Below are 24,695 nucleotides of genomic sequence, written 5' to 3' on the forward strand. Positions count from 1 at the left end.
GGATCCATTTAGGGAGCTGGGAATGTTTAGCTTGGAGAAGAGATGGATGAGAGCCATGTTTACATATTTGAAAAGATGTCGTATTGAGGGAGTGTGTACTGATGCTTCTGAGATTACGAAACAAAGCAATGGATCGAAACTCCAGGAAAAAACAGTAATTCCATCTGAATATTAAGAATTTCATGGCAATTAGAGCTGTTTAAGAGCGGAATATGCTTCTGCTGCCTGGGAATGTAGCGGAGGCTTCTAACTGGAGGCTGGATGGCCATCTGTTAGAATCATAGAATCCTAGAATCAAAAGAGTTGGAAGAGACCTCATGGGCCATCCAGTCCAACCCCATTCTGCCAAGAAGCAGGAATATTGCATTGAAATCACCCCTGACAGATGGCCATCCAGCCTCTGCTTAAAAGCTTCCAAAGAAGGAGCCTCCACCACACTCCGGGGCAGAGAGTTCCACTGCTGAACGGTTCTCACAGTCAGGAAGTTCTTCCTCATGTTCAGATGGAATCTCCTCTCTTGTAGTTTGAAGCCATTGTTCCATTGCGTCCTAATCTCCAAGGAAGCAGAAAACAAGCTTGCTCCCTCCTCCTCCCTGTGGCTTCCTCTCACATATTATTTATATATGGCTATCATATCTCCTCTCAGCCTTCTCTTCTTCAGGCTAAACATGCCCAGCTCCTTAAGCCGCTCCTCATAGGGCTTGTTCTCCAGACCCTTGATCATTTTAGTCGCCCTCCTCTGGACACATTCCAGCTTGTCAATATCTCTCTTGAATTGTGGTGCCCAGAATTGGACACAATATTCCAGGTGTGGTCTAACCAAAGCAGAATAGAGGGGTAGCATTACTTCCTTAGATCTAGACACTATGCTCCTATTGATGCAGGCCAAAATCCCATTGGCTTTTTTTGCCGCCACATCACATTGTTGGCTCATGTTTAACTTGTTGTCCACGAGGACTCCAAGATCTTTTTCACACGTACTGCTCTCGAGCCAGGCGTCACCCATTCTGTATCTTTGCATTTCATTTTTTCTGCCAAAGTGGAGTATCTTGCATTTGTCACTGTTGAACTTCATTTTGTTAGTTTTGGCCCATCATCTCTCTAATCTGTCAAGGTCGTTTTGAATCCTGCTCCTGTCCTCTGGAGTCTTGGCTCTCCCTCCCAATTTGGTGTCGTCTGCAAACTTGATGATCCTGCCTTCTAGCCCTTCATCTAAGTCATTAATAAAGATGTTGAACAGGACCGGGCCCAGGACGGAACCCTGAGGCACTCCACTTGTCACTTCTTTCCAGGATGAAGAGGAAGCATTAGTGAGCACTCTCTGTGTTCGTCCACTTAACCAATTCCAGATCCACCTCACCGTAGTTTTGCCTAGCCCACATTGGACTAGTTTCCTTGCCAGAAGGTCATGGGGGACCTTGTCGAAGGCCTTACTGAAATCCAGGTACGCCACATCCACGGCATTCCCCGTGGATGGTTAGGAGGTTTTGATTGGTTTCTTCCTGATTCAAAAAGAGGGGGCTCTGCCAACTTATGGATCCTATGGTTCTATGCGTGCAATGGTTATGCCAACCTTGCCCAGAGTCTTTCTTTTCCCTTTTCCCTCCCTCTGCTGTCCCTGCAAGAGTCCAAAAAGGCTTTGTTTGAGGATCGCCGGAGCCAGGGACGTGGTATTCTTGGGCCAGAGCCACTTTCAGCTGCGAAGCGACAATGCAAATTCTTGGCGGCGGAGCACGGGCTAAAAATACAAGAGGGATGCACCAGTGGGTGGCTCAGGAGGGGGACCGGCAAGGAAAAGAGATGGGGAAAGGCCCCCTCCTTCTTATCCAATCCAAAAACACTGCTTGGATGTCCAAAACGTGAAATCATAATTGTTTTTCCAATAGTGTGTTTGGGTATTGAACTACAGGCAGTCCCAAAATTACAAGCAAGATTGTTTACTGGGTTGCTGTGAATTTTCCAGGCTGTCTGGCCATGTTCCAGAAGCATTCTCTCCTGACGTTTCGCCCACATCTATGGCAGGCATCCTCAGAGGTTGTGAGGGGCCTGAGGCTGTCAGGAATGGTGGGAGTTAAAGTCCAAAACACCTGGAGGGCCCAAGTTTGCCCATGCCTGGGTTAAAGCCAGGGAGGAATCTGACAGCACCTTTAAGACTAATTGATTTGTCTTAGCATGAGCTTTTGTGAATTCCTTGTGAATGTGGGGGAAAGATGCAGTTTGCCACTGCCTTTCTTTGAAGCTGAGACAGTGTAACTAACTCAAGGTCACTCGAACCTTTTCCCCAAATGCACAAACTATGTCATGCTGGCTCTCAGGGTCTACTCCGAGGGTCTTTGCCATTGCTTTCCTTGGAGGTTGAGAGAGTGTGACTTAGCCTAGGTCACCTAGTAGGTGACCTAGGCTAAATGGTTCTAAATGGTTCTAAATGGTTCTAAAGTACTTACAAAACTAAAGTTCTGGTGGTGAAAATTTCAGAACTCTAACAAAACTCTCGAAATTTCATTACAAATGGCATTTCCTAATTGGTTCTATCATAAAAATCACCAATAATGAAATAATAATTAGATTTTGAAAGTTTTGTTAGAGTTCTGAAATTTTCACCACTCCGAACTCAGGGGAGCGTGCTTGCTCCATCCATGTTCAACATCTACACAAATGACCAGCCACTGCCAGAAGGGACAGAGAGTTTCATCTATGCTGATGATCGTGCCATCACCGCTCAAGCAGGGAGCTTTGAGATGGTAGAACAGAAGCTCTCCGAAGCTCTAGGTGCTCTTACTGCCTATTACAGGGAAAACCAGCTGATCCCTAATCCATCTAAAACACAGACATGCGCCTTTCACCTTAAGAACAGACAAGCATCCCGAGTTCTGAGGATCACCTGGGAAGGAATCCCACTGGAGCATTGCAGCACACCCAAATACCTGGGAGTCACTTTGGACCGTGCTCTGGCCTACAAGAAGCACTGTCTGAACATCAAGCAAAAAGTGGGTGCTAGAAACAATATCATACGAAAGCTGACTAGCACAACCTGGGGATCAAAACCAGATACAGAGAAGACATCCGCCCTTGCGCTATGCTTCTCTGCTGCTGAGTATGCATGCCCAGTGTGGAACACATCTCACCACACTAAAACAGTGGATGTGGCTCTTAATGAGACATGCCGCATTATCACGGGGTGCCTGCGCCCTACACCACTGGAAAAATTACACTGCTTAGCCGGTATCGCACCACCTGACATCCACCGGGAAGGAGCAGCCAATAGTGAAAGGACCAAGGCAGAGACATCTCCAGCTCATCCCCTGTTTGGGTATCAGCCAGCACGTCAACGACTTAAATCTAGAAATAGTTTCCTAAGATCTACACAGACACTCACTGGAACACCTTAGCAAGCGAGAGTCCAAAAGTGGCAGGCTCAAACCCAGAACCTCAACCAATGGCTGTGTCCCCCCTGGGCACACAGAGGACTGGGCGACTTGGAAGGCACTGAACAGACTGCGCTCTGACACCACGTGATGCAGAGCCAATCTTCAGAAATGGGGTTACAAAGTGGAATCCTCGACATGCGAGTGCAGAGAAGAGCAAACCACTGACCACCTGCTGCAATGCAATCTGAGCCCTGCCACATGCACAAGGGAGGACCTTCTTGCGGTAACACCAGAAGCACTCCAAGTGGCCAGATACTGGTCAAAGGACATTTAATCAACTACCAAACTCACAATTTTTGTATTTTGTTTGTTTGTTTGCCTTGTTCTATTAGAAATGTAATATAATCGACTGGTTGCCCTGACATGACAAATAAATAAATAAATGTCTCCTTTGCTGAAGAATGTTACAGCCTTATCAAACTATAACTCCCAGTCTTCCATTGCATTAAGCCATGGTATCAAACTGTGTTAATTCCACAGTGTGGATGTTCCCTTAGCATAAATTATGTGGTATGGCGTGTGTTGCTTTGACGCCCAGAAGATGGCGCTGTTTTTGATGCAAAGCATGTTTTTACCTGTCACAGGTATGACATCTATGTAATAGTAGGTATATGAAAACATGAAAACCTTCGCCTGTCTGAATGCTACATTGTGTCCAAATTTCGAAAGAATTGGTGAAGTATTTTGGGAGATTTGAGGTCATTCACAAACGGACATTTACATTTTTACATTTTTATTTTATTTATATAGATTGTATAAATATTATAATGAAGTCGTTAAAATATTTACATTTTGCCCTGTAGCATAAGGGAGAGTGAAAGTAAAATTCAGCAGGAAGAGGTTAAAACAATACGTATTTTGAATTTCAGGCTGGAATTTCAGATTTCAGAATTACCAGTATTTGCATCTATGTGCATCATAATGGACCCCGATCTAAATCCAAAAGTCATGTCTCAGGAATACATAATCTGGAGGTAATGTTATACAATATTTTGAATAATTTGGTATGTCAACGTTTGCACACCCCGAATAATCAGAAAGCAAAAGTGGCGTGCATCTAGGCCAGGCATGGGCAAACTTGGGCCCTCCAGGCATTTTGGACAACTAATTCTTCCAGAGCCATGCCTCTCACTCTCTCGTAATTAACTCTAAATCCTATCTAAAGACTGTAATAAGGATAACAGAAACATATGTTAACGACCCTGAATTCTCAAAGCACCAGATGGCCCTTTCCCGACTTAGCACGCTCCAAATTCACTTGACTACAATTCCCACCATCCCTCCAACCAATACTTAATGGGTGTTGTAGTCCAATGTATCTCCAGCTTCCCCAGCTGGGCAAAACATTATTAGATGAAAACTAGATTCTATAGTTTTCTAAGATCTACAAAGACACTCGCTGGAACACCTCAGCAAGCGAGAGTCCAAAAGTGGCAGGCTCAAACCCAGAGCCTCAATCAATGGCTGATACCCAATGAGAGACTCATTGAGACTCAATGAGAGACTATTCCTTTAAATTGGGTTCGCAGGAGTTGTTATTTTGGGTTATTTCAATCACTCCTTTTCCATATTTTGCTTCTAAGAATGGTTCCAATTTCGATATTTCATAGAATCATAGAATCATAGAATCATAGAATCAAAGAGTTGGAAGAGACCTCATGGGCCATCCAGTCCAACCCCATTCTGCCAAGAAGCAGGAATATTGCATTCAAATCACCCCTGACAAATGGCCATCCAGCCTCTGCTTAAAAGCTTCCAAAGAAGGAGCCTCCACCACACTCCAGGGCAGAGAGTTCCACTGCTGAACGGCTCTCACAGTCAGGAAGTTCTTCCTCATGTTCAGATGGAATCTCCTCTCTTGTAGTTTGAAGCCATTGTTCCGCGTCCTAGTCTCCAAGGAAGCAGAAAACAATCTTGCTCCCTCCTCCTCCCTGTGGCTTCCTCTCACATATTTATACATGGCTATCATATCTCCTCTCAGCCTTCTCTTCTTCAGGCTAAACATGCCCAGTTCCCTAAGCCGCTCCTCATAGGGCTTGTTCTCCAGACCCTTGATCATTTTAGTCGCCCTCCTCTGGACACATTCCAGCTTGTCAATATCTCTCTTGAATTGTGGTGCCCAGAATTGGACACAATATCCCAGGTGTGGTCTAACCAAAGCAGAATAGAGAATGGGTAGCATTACTTCCCTGGACCTAGACACTAGGCTCCTCTTGATGCAGGCCAAAATCCCATTGGCTTTTTTTGCCGCCACATCACATTGTTGGCTCATGTTTAACTTGTTGTCCACGAGGACTCCAAGATTAAAGGACTATCTATATTAAAGGACTATTCCTTTACATTGGGTTCGCAGGAGTTGTTATTTTCGGCTCTTTCAATCACTCCTTTTCCATATTTTGCTTCTAGGAATGGTTCCAATTTCGATATTTATTTCTCAGAGTGCAAAAAGAAGGAAGGAAGGAAGTAAGGAAGGAAAGAAGGAAGGAAGGAAGGAAGGAAGGAAGGAAAAAGAAAACTGGAGTGTTGCTAAATATAATATTCTATAAACAGTATCCAAAACATTTGCTGTGAGTTTTTCAGGCTGCATTCAAGGGAGTTTAAAAGGCAGTTTGGAAAGGAAATATACCATAAAACACTATTTTTGCACTGGTTTTACATTGAATTTCTAGTCTTTGCCACCAAAGGTTGATCATCCCTTATCTGCAAATCCAAAATAATCCAAAACTGTCTGCTGGAACAGCTGAGACGATTGCTTTCTGGTGATTGAATGAATGTAAACATTGGGTTGTTGAGAGGAAACAATCTGGGACATCTAATCGCCTCTCAACAAAAGATTCCCCCAGGCACTGCCAGGCCATGAAATGCTAATCAAGGTGGTTAGTTGAAACATTCACACCTAGTTCCAGCAGACAAGAGTCCTTTGGGTTGTTGTAGGTTTTTTTTGGGGGGGGGGGCTATATGGCCATGTTCTAGAGGCATTCTCTCCTGACGTTTCGCCTGCATCTATGGCAAGCATCCTCAGAGGTAGTGAGGTCTCTGGGACATCTAATCACCTCTCAACAAAAGATTGCCCCAGGCACTGCCAGGCCATCTAATGCTAATCAAGGTGGTCAGTTGAAACATCCACCCCTAGCTCCAACAGACAAGAGTCCTTTGCCCCACCCTGGTCATTCCACAGATATATAAACCCATTTTCCTAGTTCCAACAGACCTCACTACCTCTAAGGATGCTTGCCATAGATGCAGGCGAAACGTCAGGAGAGAATGCCTCTAGAACATGGCCATATAGCGTGAAAAAACCTACAACAATCCAGTGATTCCGGCAAATGTAAACATTGTTTTGGGCACAATTGGTTTTCAAAAAATGTTGTATATATAATTGTTCTTTCTATATATACATACATACACACACATATATATGTATGACGGGATCCCCTGGTGGCGCAGCAGGTTAAACTGCTGATCTGGAGAGTGGGGTGAGCTCCCACTGTTAGCTCCAGCTTCTGCCAACCTAACAGTTTGAAAAAATGCAAATGTGAGCAGATCAATAGGTACCGCTTCGGCGGGAAAGTTACAGTGTGTCATGTAGTCATGCTAGCAACATGATCTTGGAGGTGCCTACGGACAATGCCGGCTCTTTGGCTTAGAAACGGAGATGATCACCACTCCGCAGAGTTGGACATCATTAGATTTAATGTCAAGGTGAAAACCTTTACCTGTCAAGGTAATGTCAAGGTGAAAACCTTTACCTTCACACACACACACATATATGTGTGTGTGTGTGTCTGTGTGTGATATATATGGATATTAGTCCATTTCAAATCTAGACTTTGATTCCTCCGCCAAGATAATATCTCTTTATATAGATGCAAATATTCCAAAATCTTGGGCAGGAAATCCCAAACCCAGAATATTCTTGATCCCAGGCATTTCAAATAAGGATACTGAACATGTATTGTTATTGTTATTATCATTATTGTCTTTGCATAGAAGGAAAACTGAACCGACTATTATAGAATTCCCTGGACAATCCACAAAGTCCCAGCCCCTGAAAACCTTATTACAGGGTCACCATAAGCGGGAAATGAAGGCAACAAAGGTGACAGACAGTCCATCCTCTGATAACAACTTCCAGTGAAGATAAGTCAAGTTTGCCTTAGGGTTGCCAGAAGGAGGAAACAACTTGAAAGCACACAACAAAAAAGGTGTCAATCTGCCTTCAGAAAAGACAAATCTATTCAATACTAAAGGAGTCTCGTTCATTGCTGGACAGCTCTTACTGTCCACCGCCTGGATGCCTGCATCGCCCAGTATACAACAGTGTAGCACAGGTAATAATAATAATAATATGGAAACAACAACAAATGCATTAGTTATCTAAAACAGTAGACTATAAAAAAATGTATTTTATAGTCATCTATATCTATATAGAATCATAGAATCAAAGAGTTGGAAGAGACCTCATGGGCCATCCAGTCCAACCCCTTTCTGCCAAGAAGCAGGAATATTGCATTCAAATCACCCCTGACAGATGGCCATCCAGCCTCTGTTTAAAAGCTTCCAAAGAAGGAGCCTCCACCACACTCCGGGGCAGAGAGTTCCACTGCTGAACGGCTCTCACAGTCAGGAAGTTCTTCCTCATGTTCAGATGGAATCTCCTCTCTTGTAGTTTGAAGCCATTGTTCCGCGTCCTAGTCTCCAGGGAAGCAGAAAACAAGCTTGCTCCCTCCTCCCTGTGGCTTCCTCTCACATATTTATACATGGCTATCATATCTCCTCTCAGCCTTCTCTTCTTCAGGCTAAACATGCCCAGCTCCTTAAGCCGCTCCTCATAGGGCTTAATTTGTTCTCCAGACCCTTGATCATTTGAGTCGCCCTCCTCTGGACACATTCCAGCTTGTCAATATCTCTCTTGAATTGTGGTGCCCAGAATTGGACACAATATTCCAGGTGTGGTCTAACCAAAGCGGAATAGAGTAGTAGCATGACTTTCCTGGATCTAGACACTAGGCTCCTATTGATGCAGGCCAACATCCCATTGGCTTTTTTTGCCGCCACATCACATTGTTGGCTCATGTTTAACTTGTTGTCCACGATATCTATCTATATACTATTTTGTACCCCAGGCAGGGAGCCCCTGGTAGCATAGCAGGCTAAACCGCTGAGCTGCTGAACTTACTGACCAAAAAGTCGCAGGTTCAAATCTGGGGAGTGGGGTGAGCTCCTCCTGTTAGCTCCAGCTTCTGCCAACCTAGCAGTTCGAAAACATTCAAATGTGAGTAGATCAATAGGTACCGCTCCAGTGGGAAGGGAACGGCACTCCATGCAGTCTTGCTGGCCACATGACCTTGGAGGTGTCTATGGACAACGCCGGCTCTTTGGCTTAGAAATGGAGATGAGCACCACACCCCAGAGTCGGACACGACTGGACTTAATGTCAGGGGAAACCCCGGTGGCACAGTGGGCTAAATCGCTGAGCTGCTGAATTTACTGACCGAAAGGTTGCAGGTTCAAATCTGGGGAGTGGGGTGACCTCCCGCTGTTAGCCCCAGTTTCTGCCATCCTAACAGTTCGAAAACATTCAAATGTGAGTAGATCAATAGGTACCGCTCCAGTGGGAAGGTAACGGCGCTCCATGCAGTCATGCTGGCCACATGACCTTGGAGGTGTCTATGGACAACACCGGCTCTTTGGCTTAGAAATGGAGATGAGCACCAACCCCCAGAGTCGGACATGAATGGACTTAATGTCAGGGGAAACATTTACCTTTACCTTTACCTTACCCCAGACAAAATAGACACAAACACTCACGGTACAGGAGCCGTCTCCAGCTTTCGACTGGCAACCGTAGTCAATTTTAAATGTAAATTTATTGGTGTGCATGCATGATTTTAACGTGTTGCAATCTTGCCTTCTAATATATGCACATTTAAAATTCATACTTTAAAACTGCCTATGGTTGTCGTCTGAAAATTGGAGATGGCTTCCATACCTTGAATATTTGCGTCTATGAGGAAATTTCTGCAGATGTTGCTTTTCTCTTAACCAGGTACGGTTGGACCATCTCTATCTACATATCCATGGATTCAGCCATCCACATATTGAGAATATATTCTCCGATGTACCCAAAAGCAAACTTTGGATTTGCCATTTTATAGAAGGGACAGCATGGGAATCTAAACAGTCCTGACAGATGGCCATCCAGCCTCTATTTACAAACATCCAGAGGAAGAGAGAGAGCATCTCCTTCCAATTCCACGACCTAAAGAGTGTGTTGCACTCAGCATTTGGTTTGAGAAGCAAACTATGGAATCCAAAATGTGTGTATCCCCAATTCCCATAGTATACAACAGCATAGTAAAATGCTGTCCTTTATATAAAATGGCAAATTCATGTGATCATAGATTTGGAAGAGACCCCCAAGGGTCATCCAGTCCAACCACCCTCTGCCCTGCAGGAAGACACAAGCAAAGCACTCCAAACAGATGGCCATACAGCCTCTCCTTCAAAAGCGCCAGACGAGGAGACTCCGCCAGACTCAAGGCAACACATTCCACGTTTCAAACACTGTTAGGGTCATCCAGTCCAACCACCTTCTGCATTGCAGGAAGACACAAGCAAAGCACTGCCAACAGATGGTCATACAGCCTCTCCTTCAAAAGATCCAGACAAGGAGACTCCGCCAGACTCAAGGCAATACGTTCCACATTTCAAACAGCTCTCACTGTTAGGGCCATCCAGTCCAACCACCTTCTGCCCTGCAGGAAAACACAAGCAAAGCACTCCCAACAGATGACCATACAGCCTCTCCTTGAAAAGCTCCAGACAAGGAGAATCCGCTAGACTCAAGGCAACACATTTCACATTTCAAACAGCTCTCACTGTTAGGGCCATCCAGTCCAACCACCTTCTGCCTTGCAGGAAGACACAAGCAAAGCACTCTCAACAGATGACCATACAACCTCTCCTTCCAGAGGAAGAGACAACATCTTCTTCTAAATGCATTGCCTAAAAAGCTCTTACATAGGATCATAGAATCATATAATTAGAAGAGACCCCCCAAGGGTCATCCAGTCCAACCACCTTCTGCCTTGCAGGAAGACACAAGCAAAGCACTCCCAACAGATGGCCATACAGCTTCTCCTTCAAAAGCTCCAGACAAGGAGACTCCGCCAGACTCAAGGAAACACATTCCACGTTTCAAACACTGTTAGGGTCATCCAGTCCAACCACCTTCTGCCCTGCAGGAAGACACGAGCAAAGCACTCCCAACAGATGGCCATACAGCTTCTCCTTCAAAAACTCCAGGCAAGGAGACTCCGCCAGACTCAAGGCAACACATTCCACGTTTCAAACAGCTCTCACTGTTAGAGTAATCCAGTCCAACCACCTTCTGCCTTGCAGGAAGACACAAGCAAACCACTCCCAACAGATGGCCATACAACCTCTCCTTCAAAAGCTCCAGACAAGGAGACTCCGCAAAACTCAAGGCAACACATTCCACGTTTCAAACAGGACATTCTTCGTAATGTTTAGGAACAATCCCTGTTTTATTCCTGATTTATTTATTTATTCTCAAACCAAACCACCACATGCGGAGTGTAACACACTCAATGGCTGTTGAATTTTTCCTCTTCTACAAAACCATTCAAACTATAGGAACAGCCTCCAATTCTCACCTTGGCAAGCATAAGATGGGGGTCAAGTTACGCTGCAGAATAGAACTTAATGATTCATAGAATCTGATAAACCCCCAGCCAGAAGATACAATCTAAACAGTCCTGACAGATGGTCATCAAGCCTCTACATCTTCTTCTAAACGCATTGCCTAAAAAGCTCTTACATAGGATCATAGAATCATATAATTAGAAGAGACCCCCAAGGGTCATCCAGTCCAACCACCTTCTGCCTTGCAGGAAGACACAAGCAAAGCATTCCCAACAGATGGCCATACAGCCTCTCCTTCAAAAGCTCCAGACAAGGAGACTCCGCCAGACTCAAGGCAACACAGCTCTCACTGTTAGGACATTCTTCCTAATGTTTACATTGAATCCCTGTTTTATTCCTGAAGTTTGAATCCACTGCTCAGTGTCCTGGTTTGCAGAGAAGCGTCAAACAAGCTTTCCCCTTCCTCAATAGGACATCCTTTCCAAAGGATGAGGAAATCGTTGAAGGCTTTCATGGCTGGAATCACTGGGTTGTTGTAGGTTTTTTCGGGCTGTATGGCCATGTTCTAGAGGCATTTTTCCTGACGTTTCGCCTGCATCTATGGCAAGCATCCTCAGAGGTAGTGAGGTCTGTTGGAACTAGGAAAAAAGTTTTATATATCTGTGGAATGACCAGGGTGGGACATAGCCAAGCCATCAAATGCTAATGAAGGTGGCCAGTTGAAACATTCACACCTAGCTCCAGCAGACAAGAGTTCTTTGCCCCACCCTAGTTATTCCACAGATATATAAATCCATTTTCCTAGTTCCAACAGACCTCACTACCTCTGAGGATGCTTGCCATAGATGCAGGCGAAACGTCAGGAAAAATACCTCTAGAACATGGCCATATAGCCCGAAAAAACCTACAACAACCTGATGAGGAAATCCTTGGCCAAGATAAGAGGCAAGAGGGAAAAGGACCAGAGAGAATGGCACTGAAGGGAAAGGGAAAACGGGTTCTCTCTCACCTTGTAAACGCGGAAATGGGTCAGAAATGGGAAAGAACGGCGCAAGACCTGGAAACGGCGCATCTTGGACGGGCAGAAGAGGCGTTGGTGAGCGCCTGCTGTCAAACGTCCGCTTGTTTGGATCCTTTTTGCAAAAGGGAATCCCGATGCAAGAGGTGGAAGAGCCTTTTCTTGAAGACTAGCCACTTGCTTCCGAAGCCAAACAAGTTACCAAAGCTGCAGGACGGGACAACTTGGTTGATCCATCGGCCGAGAAAGAGATGCCCATCCAAGGATCCGAAAGTGCTACTTTTGGGAAACGGCACAGGGAATTTGGGAGGATCTTCACCAATGTCATCCTAGTTGGTCGTTCTTGGTGCCGCCTTGTGCTTCCAGCTGCTGAACCGTCCCATTGTTTGATCCTGAATGCGGCCCATGTTTAACCCAAAAGGATTGTTTTCACGAAAAAATAGCCAGTCGGAGACATGAAGGTCCCTTTGCTTGTGCCGAACCTCAGCTTGCAGCTTTGGGCGCAAAGGGAAGAAGTCATGTTTTTGCCAAGCGCATAGGGGGAAAAAAGGAGAGATTCCCCAGCCTTCTGGCTGTCAGAGAAATGTAATAACAAGAGCTAGCTTGAGGAGGCTCTCTGTCTCTCTCGGCGGAGACGGTCTGGTTCTGCCGCCTTCCACAACAGGACACTGTCGAGACTGGTGTGTGCCTATATGTGCAAAAGCAGGCGTGTTTCTCCTCCGCCTCTCCGCCCCTTTCCTCTCCCCAGGGAAACCTCTCCCTGGCTGGGAACAGAGACTCTATGGTCTTCGCCACAGCGAGCGCACACTAGGTTGACCGCCTGCCAAGAGGTCAGATTTAACTGCGGCTGGAGAGGCAATTTCCTGTGGGCCTCAGACTGGGATTGCAAATAGATTCTCAGGCTGCCCAGAGAGAGAGAGAGAGAGAGAGAAAGACACGGCTGGACAGAGGAACCCTACTAAAAGCACACTCATACAATCATCTATATAAATAAAAATGTAATGTTTGTTTGTGGGATTAACATAACTCAAAAACCACTGGGGGAATTGACACCAAATTTGGACACAAGACGCCTAACAGTCCAATTTATGTCCTCCACTCAAAAAAATTGATTTTGTCATTTGTGAATTGTCGTTGCTGGGATTTATATTTCACCAACAATCAAAGAGCATTCTGAACTCCACCATTGATGGAATTGAACGAAACTTGGCACACAGGGCTCCCATGACCAATAGAAAAAAACTGTGCTATGAGGAGCGGCTTAAGGAGCTGTGCTATGAGGAGCGGCTTAAGGAACTGGGCATGTTTAGCCTGAAGAAGAGAAGGCTGAGAGGAGATATGATAGCCATGTATAAATATGTGAGATGAAGCCACAGGGAGGAGGGAGCAAGCTTGTTTTCTGCTTCCTTGGAGACTAGGACGCAATGGAACAAAGGCTTCAAACTACAAGAGAGGAAATTCCATCTGAACACGCTTGTTGGTTGATGTTGCACGGCCCTCACATTTCGTGGGGAAGCCGGGAACTACAATTTACTTTGGAATATTGTCACCAGAATTGCTTGGTGGCTCAAGTCTCTCAGGCCCAGGAAGTGGAAACCCTTGTTACCTTGCCTAAGAAATATTCTGATTTTTGGGACGTTTTCAGCAAGAAGGAGGCAGAGAAACCTATGACTACGCAATTGATTTGGTGCTGGGTGCGCCAATGCCTCGGGGTCACTTGTACTCCCTCTCAGAACCAGTTGGCCACTCTCCGGGAGTTTTTGGATACGTATTTGTGCAAGGGATTCATCCGGCCATCACAGTCTCCTGCGGGCGCTCCAGTCCTTGTTTGTTCTCCTTCCATTGCTTCCAATTGCTTTGTGCATCATTTGTGTCGGCAAGCACCCTCTTCTTTCCCATATCCACACATCCAGAAAATTCCCAGCTGAGTTCATTCCAGTTTGCATTCTTTACCAGGCAATTTGCACAATGCAAGCAGGAATGTCAGAGAGCGCATCTACACCAAGCATGGTTAAACTTCGGTCCCTCAGGTGTTTTGGACTTCAACTTCCACAATTCCTAACAGCCTGTGGGAGTTGAAGTCCTGCACTTTGAATTGTGCCCGGTAGCAGACTGACAGCCAATGGAATCAAAAGCAGCCCTAGGTAATTTTCAACGGTAAGCAAACAGTATTTTGCCCCCCCCCCCCCAACCAATCACTGATACATATTTTCTGTTTGTCATGGGAGTTCTGTGTGCCATATTTGGTTCAATTCCATCATTGGTGGAGTTCAGAATGCTCTTTGATTGTAGGTGAACTATACATCCCAGTAACTACAACTCGCATATGTCAAGGTCTATTTTCCCCCAAGAGCGTCTCAAGAGCACCCCTGGGCAAAATCAACTATACTGCAAATGCTTACTTTGCGTAATGGCTTGAGCTGCCCCTGAATGGAATTGATGTAACGAGAGTAGTATGCTCCCCATAGCCCACTCTGCCTGTTGGATTAATTAAAGCTTCCAAACAGTCTTCAAAGGCAACCCCATGTAGAGTGCATTGCAGTAGTCTATCTTTGATGTTACAAGAGCGTGGACCACCGTGGCCAAGTTTGCTTCCCAAGCTACAGGCGCAGCTGGCGCACAAGTTTTAATTGTGCAAATGCTCCCCTGGCCACCGCCGAAACCTGGGGTTCCAGGCTCAGCGATGAATCCAGGATCACACCCAAGGATCACACCCACATTTGGTGGGGACGAATCCAGGATCACACCCACGTTTGGCAAAGACGAGAGACAGAGCCTTCTCAGTGGTGGCTGCTCGGCTATGGAACACCCTTCCTGGGGACATTAGATCATCCCCCTTCCTCTTCAAATTTCAGAAAAGAGTCAAGACTTGGTTGTTTGAGCAAGCGTTTGAAAATGCAAAGTAAAAAACCAAAGGAATTGGAACAACTGTACGACAAGACTTTATTTTTATTTTTTTGTCGTGCCAGGAGCGACTTGAGAAACTGCAAGTCACTTCTGGTGTACGACAAGATGGAACAATGTTTTTTTATTAAGAGACTCAAATGATCTATGTTTTTAATAGTCTTGTTATGGTTCTATATTATGTGTTAATGTTTTAAAATGTTTTATGGTGGTTTTGGGCATCGAATCGTTGCCATTGTAAACTGCCCTGAGCCGCCTGAGGGCTGAGAAGAGCGGTATATAAATACAGTAAGTAAATAAGTAAATAAATAAATAAATAACTTGTGTTTTCAGTGATATTTCTTAATATATCTCCAGAGTCTTGTCTTGCTCCTGCTTAATTGCCCTTCCAAGTTCTCATCTTCTTTTGATTTCTGTTCTAATTAATGACTGACTACCATAGACCATCCCAGTGCCTTCATCTTCTGTTGTTGTTTATCCAGTTGTAACCGACTCTTTGTGACCTCATGGACCAGACCAGCCCAGAGCTCCCTGTCAGCCGTGGCCACCCCCAGCGCCTATACGGCTCCGGCCCAGCTTACTTATCCGAATGTATCTCTCTCTACGTTTTCCACCTCGTAATTTAAGGTCTACTGCAGTGGTTCTCAATCTTCCAAATGCCGTGACCCATTTATATATAATTCATGTTGTGATGACCCTCAACCCTAAAATTATTTTCGTTGCTACTTCATAACTGGAATTTTGCTACTGTTATGAATCGTCATGTAAATATCTGATAGGCAGGATGTATTTTCATTCTCTGGACCTTGGGAGTTGTAGTTGCTAGGATTTATAGTTCACCTACAATCAAAGAACATTCTGAACTCCATCAGAGATGGAATTGACCCAAACTTGGCACACAGAATGCCCATGACCAGCAAAAAATAATGAAAGGGTTAGGTGAGCATTGGCCTTGAGTTTGGGAGTTGTAGTTCACCTATCTCCAGAAAGCACTGTAGACTCAAACAATGATAGATCTGGACTAAACCTGGCACGAATACTCAATATGCCCAAATGTGAACACTGTTGGGAGTTTGGGGGAAACAGACCTTGACATTTGGGATTTATAGTTCACCTACAATCAGAGAGCATTCTGAACCCCACCAACGATAGAATTGGGCCAGACCTCCCACACAGAACTCCCATGACCAGCAGAAAATACTGTGTATCCTGATGGTCTTTGGCGACCCCTCCAACACTCCATCGCGACCCCCCCAGGGGTCCCGACCCCCAGGTTGAGAAACACTGGTCTACTGGGGAGGCCTTCTCTCAGTCCCACCAGCGTCCCAAACGCGTCTGGTGGGGACGAGGGACAGGGCCTTCTCGATGGTGACCCCGGCTTATGGAATTCGCTCCCCAGCAAGATTAGATCGGCGTCCTCCTTCCTTACTTTTAGGAAAAAACTCAAGACGTGGTTTTGGAGCCAGGTCTTTGGCTAGTGGGCACAGCAGCACTTTAGGTACGGAACTTGGACAATAGGATTGTTTGAAAATTGGAAATGGCTTTATGACCTGTGATTATGTGATTTGTTCTATGTGACTATGTAATTTTAATTAATATCACTGTTTAATGTATTGTTGAAGGCTTTCACGGCCGGAATCCATGGGTTGTTGTAGGTTTTTCCGGGCTATATGGCCATGTTCTAGAGGCAATTTTTCTCCTGACGTTTCGCCTGCATCTATGGCAAGCATCCTCAGAGGTAATGAGGTCATTACCTCTGAGGATGCTTGCCATAGATGCAGGCGAAACGTCAGGGGAAAAAATGCCTCCAGAACACGGCCATATAGCCCGGAAAAACCTACAACAACCCAATATCACTGTTTAATTGTTATGTAATGGATTTTATATTGCTGTTTTATATTGTTGTTTTGATACTGTTGGCATTGAATTGTTGCCTGTGTTAGCCGTCCTGAGTCCCCCCTCGGGGGTGAGAAGGGTGGGGTAGAAATGGTCTAAATAAACAAACAAACAAACAAATAAATAAGGCCATGGTCTAGCCAGTCCCTTCAAGAGTACCATCCATCCACCGTGCCCTCGGTCTGCCCCTCTTCCTTTTCCATTTCACCCAGCATCAGTCTCTTCTCCAAGCTCTTCTGTCTTCTCTGATGTGTCCATCTTCTAGATTATAGTTCTGTAAACCATCTGTGGTCACTATTTTTTTTGTTTTCTTTGTGTCCAACTGTAAACCTGCCTCTGGACTTCCTTCCTTGACTTCCTTCTTTGCTATTTTCTGCTACTAGGATGGTGTCACTTGCATATCTTAAATAGTTGGTGTTTCTTTCTCCAATTCTCATGCCTCTAATCTGCCTTTGGATAAGTTGCAAGATATTTCTGAAACACGCTGATCTTGCAGATCCGCTGAGCTGCGTACGCACGGCCGATTCCTTCCTTTTGTTGATTGTCTCACAGATGGCTGGCGCTAACAAGGAACCAACTTGTTATTATTCCATCTGGACAATTGTATCTGTCTACACAGAGCATGATCTAATGCTTAGCCTACCAGCTTAAATTTCGCAGAAATGAAACAGCTTCTACTTGACCGGCAGTACCTTCAGGAATTGCTGCCTTTGCATTTAGCCACAAAGGGATTTCTTTCTCAAAGAATAAGGAATATAGTTGGCAACTGGCATAATACTTAAGGAAAGGAGATGATACAGCAGTTCCTTTACAATGGATGTGAGATGGCATCGATATTAAGTTCCAACCAACTATCTGGCTGCTTTATGTTACGTAGCTGCAACTTTGGGTCTGTCTCCAAAGGCAGCCCCAAATACAATGCATTGCAGTAGTCTAATCAGGACTACTGGGATGCAGTTACTTCCATCCAGGAAAGGCTTAGTTCTGTTGTACACAGCACTAAAGCACTAAAGGAAGTGGCTGCTGGATCTCTATTAAAAGGCCACCAAAAGAGGAGATCTGCTATCCATCAAGGGAGTCCATTATATTGCTAAACAAACCTTGCAGTCAACAAGTTAGAATCATAAAGTTGGAAGTTCAACAGTGACAAATGCAAGATACTCCACTTTGGCAGGAAAAACGAAATGCAAAGATACAGAATGGGGGACAATGCCTGGCTCGAGAGCAGGACGTGTGAAAAAGATCTTGGAGTCCTCGTGGGGAGGAAGGGGAACATGAGCCAACAATGTGATGTGGCGGCAAAAAAAGCCAATGGGATTTTGGCCTGCATCAATAGGAGCCTAGTGTCTAGATCTAGGGAAGTAATGCTACTCCTCTATTCTGCTTTGGTTAGACCACACCTGGAATATTGTGTCCAATTCTGGGCACCACAATTCAAGACAGATATTGACAAGCTGGAATGTGTCCAGAAGAGAGTGACTAAAATGATAAAAGGTCTGGAGAACAAGCCCTATGAGGAGCGGCTTAAGGAGCTGGGCATGTTTAGCCTGAAGAAGAAAAGGCTGAGAGGGGATATGATAGCCATGTATAAATATGTGAGAGGAAGCCACAGGGAGGAGGAGGGAGCAAGCTTGTTTTCTGCTTCCCTGGAGACTAGGACGCAAAGGAACAATGGCTTCAAACTACAAGAGAGGAGATTCCATCTGAACATGAGGAAGAACTTCCTGACTGTGAGAGCCGTTCAGCAGTGGAACTCTCTGCCCCGGAGTGTGGTGGAGGCTCCTTCTTTGGAAGCTTTTAAACAGAGGCTGGATGGCCATTTGTCAGGGGTGATTTGAATGCAATATTCCTGCTTCTTGGCAGAATGGGGTTGGACTGGATGGCCCATGAGGTCTCTTCCAACTCATTGATTCTATGATTCTATGATTCTAAGAGACCTACAAGGGCCTTTGGGGCCTCTTCCAGCTCCAGGATTCTGTGATTCTACCATATCTAATTATCTATCTATCTATCTATCTATCTATCTATCTATCTATCTATCTATCTTATTAGGGTTTGATTGGATGGCCTTTGATGTCCAGTATTCTACAACTCTACTAACATATGTAATCATGTATGCATGTATCTATCTTAGGGAGGCTGGACTGAATGATCCTTGGAGCCTCTTTCAACTCCAGGATTCTATCATATATCTGATTATCTATCTATCTATCTATCTATCTATCTATCTATGTTAGGTAAATTGGAGTGGGTGGCCTTTGGGATCTCTTCCAATTCTAGGATTTTATGATTCTACTATATATCTAATCATCTAGCTATCTATCTTATAAGGGTTTGATTGGATGGTGTTTGGGGTCTCTTCAAACTCTAGAATTCTATCTATCTATCTATCTATCTATCTATCTATCTATCTATCCATCCATCCATCCATCCATCCATCCATCTATCCATGAATCAATCTATCTATCTATCTATCTATCTATCTATCTATCTATCTATCTATCTGGATTGATCTGGATGGCCTTTGGGGTTGCTTCCAGCTCTAGGATTGTAGATTCTATCATCTGTCTGTCTATCAGTCTGTCTTAGAGGGTTGGAATGGATGGCCTTTGGGGCCTCTTCCAACTCCAGGATTCTATCATATATCTAATCATCTATCTATCAAATTATCTATCTTAAAAGATGTTGGACTAGATGACTTTTGGGGCCTCTTCCAACTCCAGGATTCTATGATTCTATAATTTCTCTCTCTACCATATCCTATCTATCTATCTATCTATCTATCTATCTATCTATCTCAGGGAGGTTGGACTGGATGACTTTTGGGGCCTCTTCCAACTCCAGGATTCCATGATTCGCTAATCTCTCCCTCTGGCCACGGTGGTCCACGCTCTTGTTACATCCCGAATAGACTACTGCAACGCTCTCTACGTGGGGTTGCCCTTGAAGACTGTTCGGAAACTTCAACTAGTCCAACGAGCGGCGGCCAGATTGCTCACCGGAGCAACATACAGGGAGCATACCACCCCCCTGTTGTGCCAGCTCCACTGGCTGCCGATTCAGTTCCGAGCACAATTCAAGGTGCTGGTTTTGACCTACAAAACCCTATACGGTTCCGGTCCAGCGTATCTGTCCGAACGTATCTCCCTCTATGTCCCACCCCAGAGTCTGAGATCATCTGGGGAGGCCCTGCTCTCGACCCCACCACTGTCACAAGTGAGGCTGGTGGGGACGAGGAGCAGGGCTTTCTCAGTGGTGGCCCCCCACCTGTGGAACGCACTCCCGGGGGAGATTAGGGCATCATCATCCCTCCTCGCCTTCAGGAGGAGGGTGAAAACTTGGTTATGGGACCAGGCCTTTGGCCACTCTAGCAATTAAATCAGTCAATCAGGCAAGTAAAACAAGCAGGATGGATGAATGGAACGAAAAACTAGATCTAGGTGTTAACAAACACTGACCATGTAAGAGGAGAAACTGGGTTTGTATTTGGTTTTAAGGATTTTACGGATTTTATGATTATATTGTATGCATGTCAATTGTGAATTGTTGTAATTTTTATGTAACTTTGTGTACGATTGTTTTGATGCAGGCATCAAATGGTGCCTTGCTTCTGTAAGCCGCCCTGAGTCCCCCTCGGGGTGAGAAGGGCGGGGTAAAAGAACCCCCAAATAAATAAAAAATAAATAAATATTTATCTAACATATCCTATCTATCTATCTATCTATCTATCTATCTATCTATCTAGGGAGGTTGGAGTGGATGGCCTTTGGGCCTTTTCCAACTCCAGATTCCATGATTCTCTAATTTCTCTCTCTTTCTCTACCATATCTTATCTATCTATCAAACTATCTATCTTAAAAATATTGGACTAGATGACTTTTGGGGCCTCTTCCAACTCCTGGATTCCATGATTCTCCAATCTCTCTCTTATTCTCTATCTACCATATCTTATCTAGCTATCTTAGGGAGGTTGGACTGGATGGCCTTTGGGGCTTCTTCCAACTCCAGGATTCCATTATTCTTTAATTTCTCTCTCTTTCTCTATCTACCATACCATACCATACCATACCATACCATACCATACCATACCATACCATACCATACCATACCATACCATACCATACCAACCTACCTACCTACCTATCTATCTATCTATCTATCTAGCTCAGGGATGTTGGACTAGATGACCTTAGAGGCCTCTTCCAACTTCTATGATTCTACCATCTATCTCATCATCTATCTACCAAACTATCTATTTGAATGATGTTGGACTAGATGACTTTTGGGGCCTCTTCCAACTAGCTCAGGGATGTTGGACAAGATGACCTTAGAGGCCCCTTCCAACTTCAGGATTCTATGATTCTACCATCTACCTCATCGTCTATCTATCAAACTATCTATCTTAAAAATGTTGGACTAGATGACTTTTGAGGCCTCTTCCAACTCCTGGATTCCATGATTCTCCAATCTCTCTCTTATTCTCTATCTACCATATCTATCTATCTTAGGGAGGTTGGACTGGGTGGCCTTTGGGGCTTCTTCCAACTCTAGGAATCTGTGATTATATTGCCTGTCTGTCACCATGATTCTCTAATTTCTCTCTCCTTCTCTATCTACTATATCATATCTATCTTGCTCAGGGATGTTGGACTGGACGACCTTTGAAACTTCTTCTATCTCCAGGATTCCATAATTCTCCAATCTCTCTCTTCTTCTCTATCTACCATATCTTATCTATCTATCTTAGGGAGGTTGGACTGGATGGCCTTTGGGGCCTCTTCCAACTCCAAGATTCCATGATTCTCTAATTTATCTCTCCTTCTCTATCTACTACATCCTATCTATCTATCTATCTATCTATCTATCTATCTATCTATCTATCTCAGGGATGTTGGACTGGACGACCTTTGAGGCTTCTTCTATCTCCAGGATTCCATAATTCTCCAATATCTCTCTTATTCTTTATCTACCATATCTTATCAATCTATTAGGGAGGTTGGACTGGATGGCCTTTGAGGCTTCTTCCAACTCCAGGATTCCATGATTCTCTAATTTCTCTCTCCTTCTCTATCTACTATATCCTACCTACCTACCTACCTATCTATCTATCTATCTATCTATCTCAGGGATGTTGGACTGGACGACCTTTGAGGCCTCTTCCAACTCCAGGATTCCATGATTCTCTAATTTTTCTCTCCCTCTCTATCTACTATATCCTATCTATCTATCTATCTATCTATCTATCTATCTATCTATCTATTATCTATCTAGCTCAGGTATGTTGGAGTGGATGACCTTTGAGGCCTCTTCCAACTCCAGGATCCCATAATTCTCCAACCTCTCTCTTGTTCTCTATCTACCATATCTCTATCTATCTATCTATCTATCTATCTATCTATCTATCTATCTATCTTAAGGAGGTTGGACTGGATAGCCTTTGGGACCTCTTCCAACCCTAGGAATCTGTGATTATATTGCCTGACTGTCTGTCTCTAGGATTCTATGAGTCTAGGAAATGCTCTGTTTCCTCAACCACATCCCTGCCACAGTCAATGGGAAATGTGTGGGATGGGCCTCATCCTGCAGCCGGAGCCCACACATTCCTGCAGGGAACTGGGCAGAGGTTTCCTTGCACCTGACAGATGGGCCAAGGGGGCGGTGGGTGCGAGCGGAGCCCCCATGCGCACCCTCTCCAGGGCGCAATTCGCGCTTCCGAAGGGAAGCCGGGGAGGAAGCCCGTGTGGCCCTTCTTCCCTTCCTCTATCGACGGGGGCCCTGGCGTCCGCACACTGCTGCCTTGTCTTCCAGCGCATTCTCCTGGGAGAACAGCTGGCCGGATCTGGAGCGCACACTTGTCAATGGAGGGATGTGGAAGGCGGGGAGGAAAGTTGTCAGGGTTTTCTTCGGGGCTGCTGGTCCTGGGATGTGACCTGCCTTCCTGTTTACCAGGCCGCTTGCTTGGCTCCAGCCTTGCTGCGCATTCAAGGCACTCACTCTGCTTTCGGTGCAGCTTCTCTCTTTCTTTCTTTCTTTCTTTCTTTCTTTCTCTCTTTCTTTCTTTCTTTCTTTCTTTCCCTGATAGAAAGAAAAGCCCAGCTGAGGCGGTCACATGATGCGACGGCTGCAAAAGCTGGGACTGCGCCAGGTTCGCTCTTGGCTGTGACCTCTCCGGAAAATGCTTCCTGACAACCCGTTTTAATTAATGATTCAATTAATTAAGGGCTTGCCTGTTCTCCCTGCGCTGGATACAAAGCAGTTCACAACCATGGAAAAGCAAATGCAAGTAAAAAAAAAAAAAAACCCCACAAAGGTTCAAACACAATTAATTTCCAATTCTAGAATCATAAAATTGCATACACTATGCAACACAATTGGAAACATAGAATCATAGAATCAAAGAGTTGGAAGAGACCTCATGGGCCATCCAGTCCAACCCCATTCTGCCAAGAAGCAGGAATATTGCATTCAAATCACCCCTGACAGATGGCCATCCAGCCTCTGCTTAAAAGCTTCCAAAGAAGGAAGGAGCCTCCACCACACTCCGGGGCAGAGAGTTCCACTGCTGAACGGCTCTCACAGTCAGGAAGTTCTTCCTAATGTTCAGATGGAATCTCCTCTCTTGTAGTTTGAAGCCATTGTTCCGCGTCCTAGTCTCCAAGGAAGCAGAAAACAAGCTTGCTCCCTCCTCCCTGTGGCTTCCTCTCACATATTTATACATGGCTATCATATCTCCTCTTTTCAGTTCCTGGTTTGAAAGTGATATTTCCTGTCTCATTGTGCGGTCCTTACTTTGAAAGTAGTTGTTCCATTCCAGAAACATAGTTTTCATGGCACAAATTAGGTTGAATTGGTCGAGAATCAATGAGATAATTCATTGTAAAGCTATAGCACAATGTGCTGCAGGATGTCCCTTGTGCAAAGACAAAGTCTGCGCAGTTCAATAACCTTTCCCCATATTTTTATTTTTGAACCAATTAGGAAATGATATTTATAATATTTGAAAGGCAGCAGATCACAGGAGCTGTCTTCATAGACCTGTCAGCAGCTTATGATACCGTAAACCACCGCCTCCTCCTGAGAAAAATGTATAATATCACAAAGGACAACCGTCTCACCCACCTCATAGGAAACCTGCTACAAAACAGGAGCTTCTTTGTTGAGTTCCAGGGCCAGAGAAGCAGAGGGCGGAAACAGAAGAACGGCCTGCCTCAGGGGAGTGTGCTTGCTCCATCCGTGTTCAACATCTACACAAATGACCAGCCACTGCCAGAAGGGACAGAGAGCTTCATCTATGCTGATGATCATGCCATTACTGCTCAAGCAGGCAGCTTTGAGATGGTAGGAGCTCTCGGAAGCTCTAGGTGCTCTTACTGCCTATTACAGGGAAAACCAGCTCATCCCCAACCCATCTAAAACACAGATATGTGCTTTTCATCTCAAGAACAGACAAGCATCCCGAGCTCTGAGGATCACCTGAGAAGGAATCCCACGGGAGCCTTGCAGCACACCCAAATACCTGGGAGTCACTTTGGACCGTGCTCTGGCCTACAAGAAGCACTGCCTGAACATCAAGCAAAAAGTGGGTGCCAGAAACAATATCATACAAAAGCTGACTGGCACAACCTGGGGATCACAACCAGACACAGTGAAGACATCTGCCCTTGCGCTATGCTACTCTGCTGCTGAGGACGCATGCCATAGGATCCCATGGAAAGCAATGGTTTGCACCTGCATCACTGCCTCTTGTATTGTATGGAGTTTGATGCAGAACCAAATGATCC

At 45.0% G+C, this 24,695-nt stretch overlaps 1 protein-coding gene across 5 annotated transcripts in view; it reads right to left on the reverse strand.

Moving 5' to 3' along the window:
- TNK2 (tyrosine kinase non receptor 2) overlaps positions 1–24,695 on the reverse strand; it is a 214,517-nt gene that overhangs the window by 140,545 nt on the left and 49,277 nt on the right. The window contains exon 1 of one of the 5 annotated variants that reach the window (XM_060767283.2): positions 12,106–12,799. The exons of the other annotated variants lie outside the window; for them this stretch is intronic. Within the exon in view, the coding sequence (XP_060623266.2) occupies positions 12,106–12,168 (63 nt within the window). The 5' untranslated portion in view covers positions 12,169–12,799. Of the gene's footprint in view, positions 1–12,105; positions 12,800–24,695 lie in introns of those variants that run through there. 5 annotated transcript variants of the gene reach the window in all.

This window comes from Anolis sagrei, chromosome 3 (genome assembly GCF_037176765.1).
Source record: "Anolis sagrei isolate rAnoSag1 chromosome 3, rAnoSag1.mat, whole genome shotgun sequence".
Classification (NCBI taxonomy): domain Eukaryota; kingdom Metazoa; phylum Chordata; class Lepidosauria; order Squamata; family Dactyloidae; genus Anolis; species Anolis sagrei.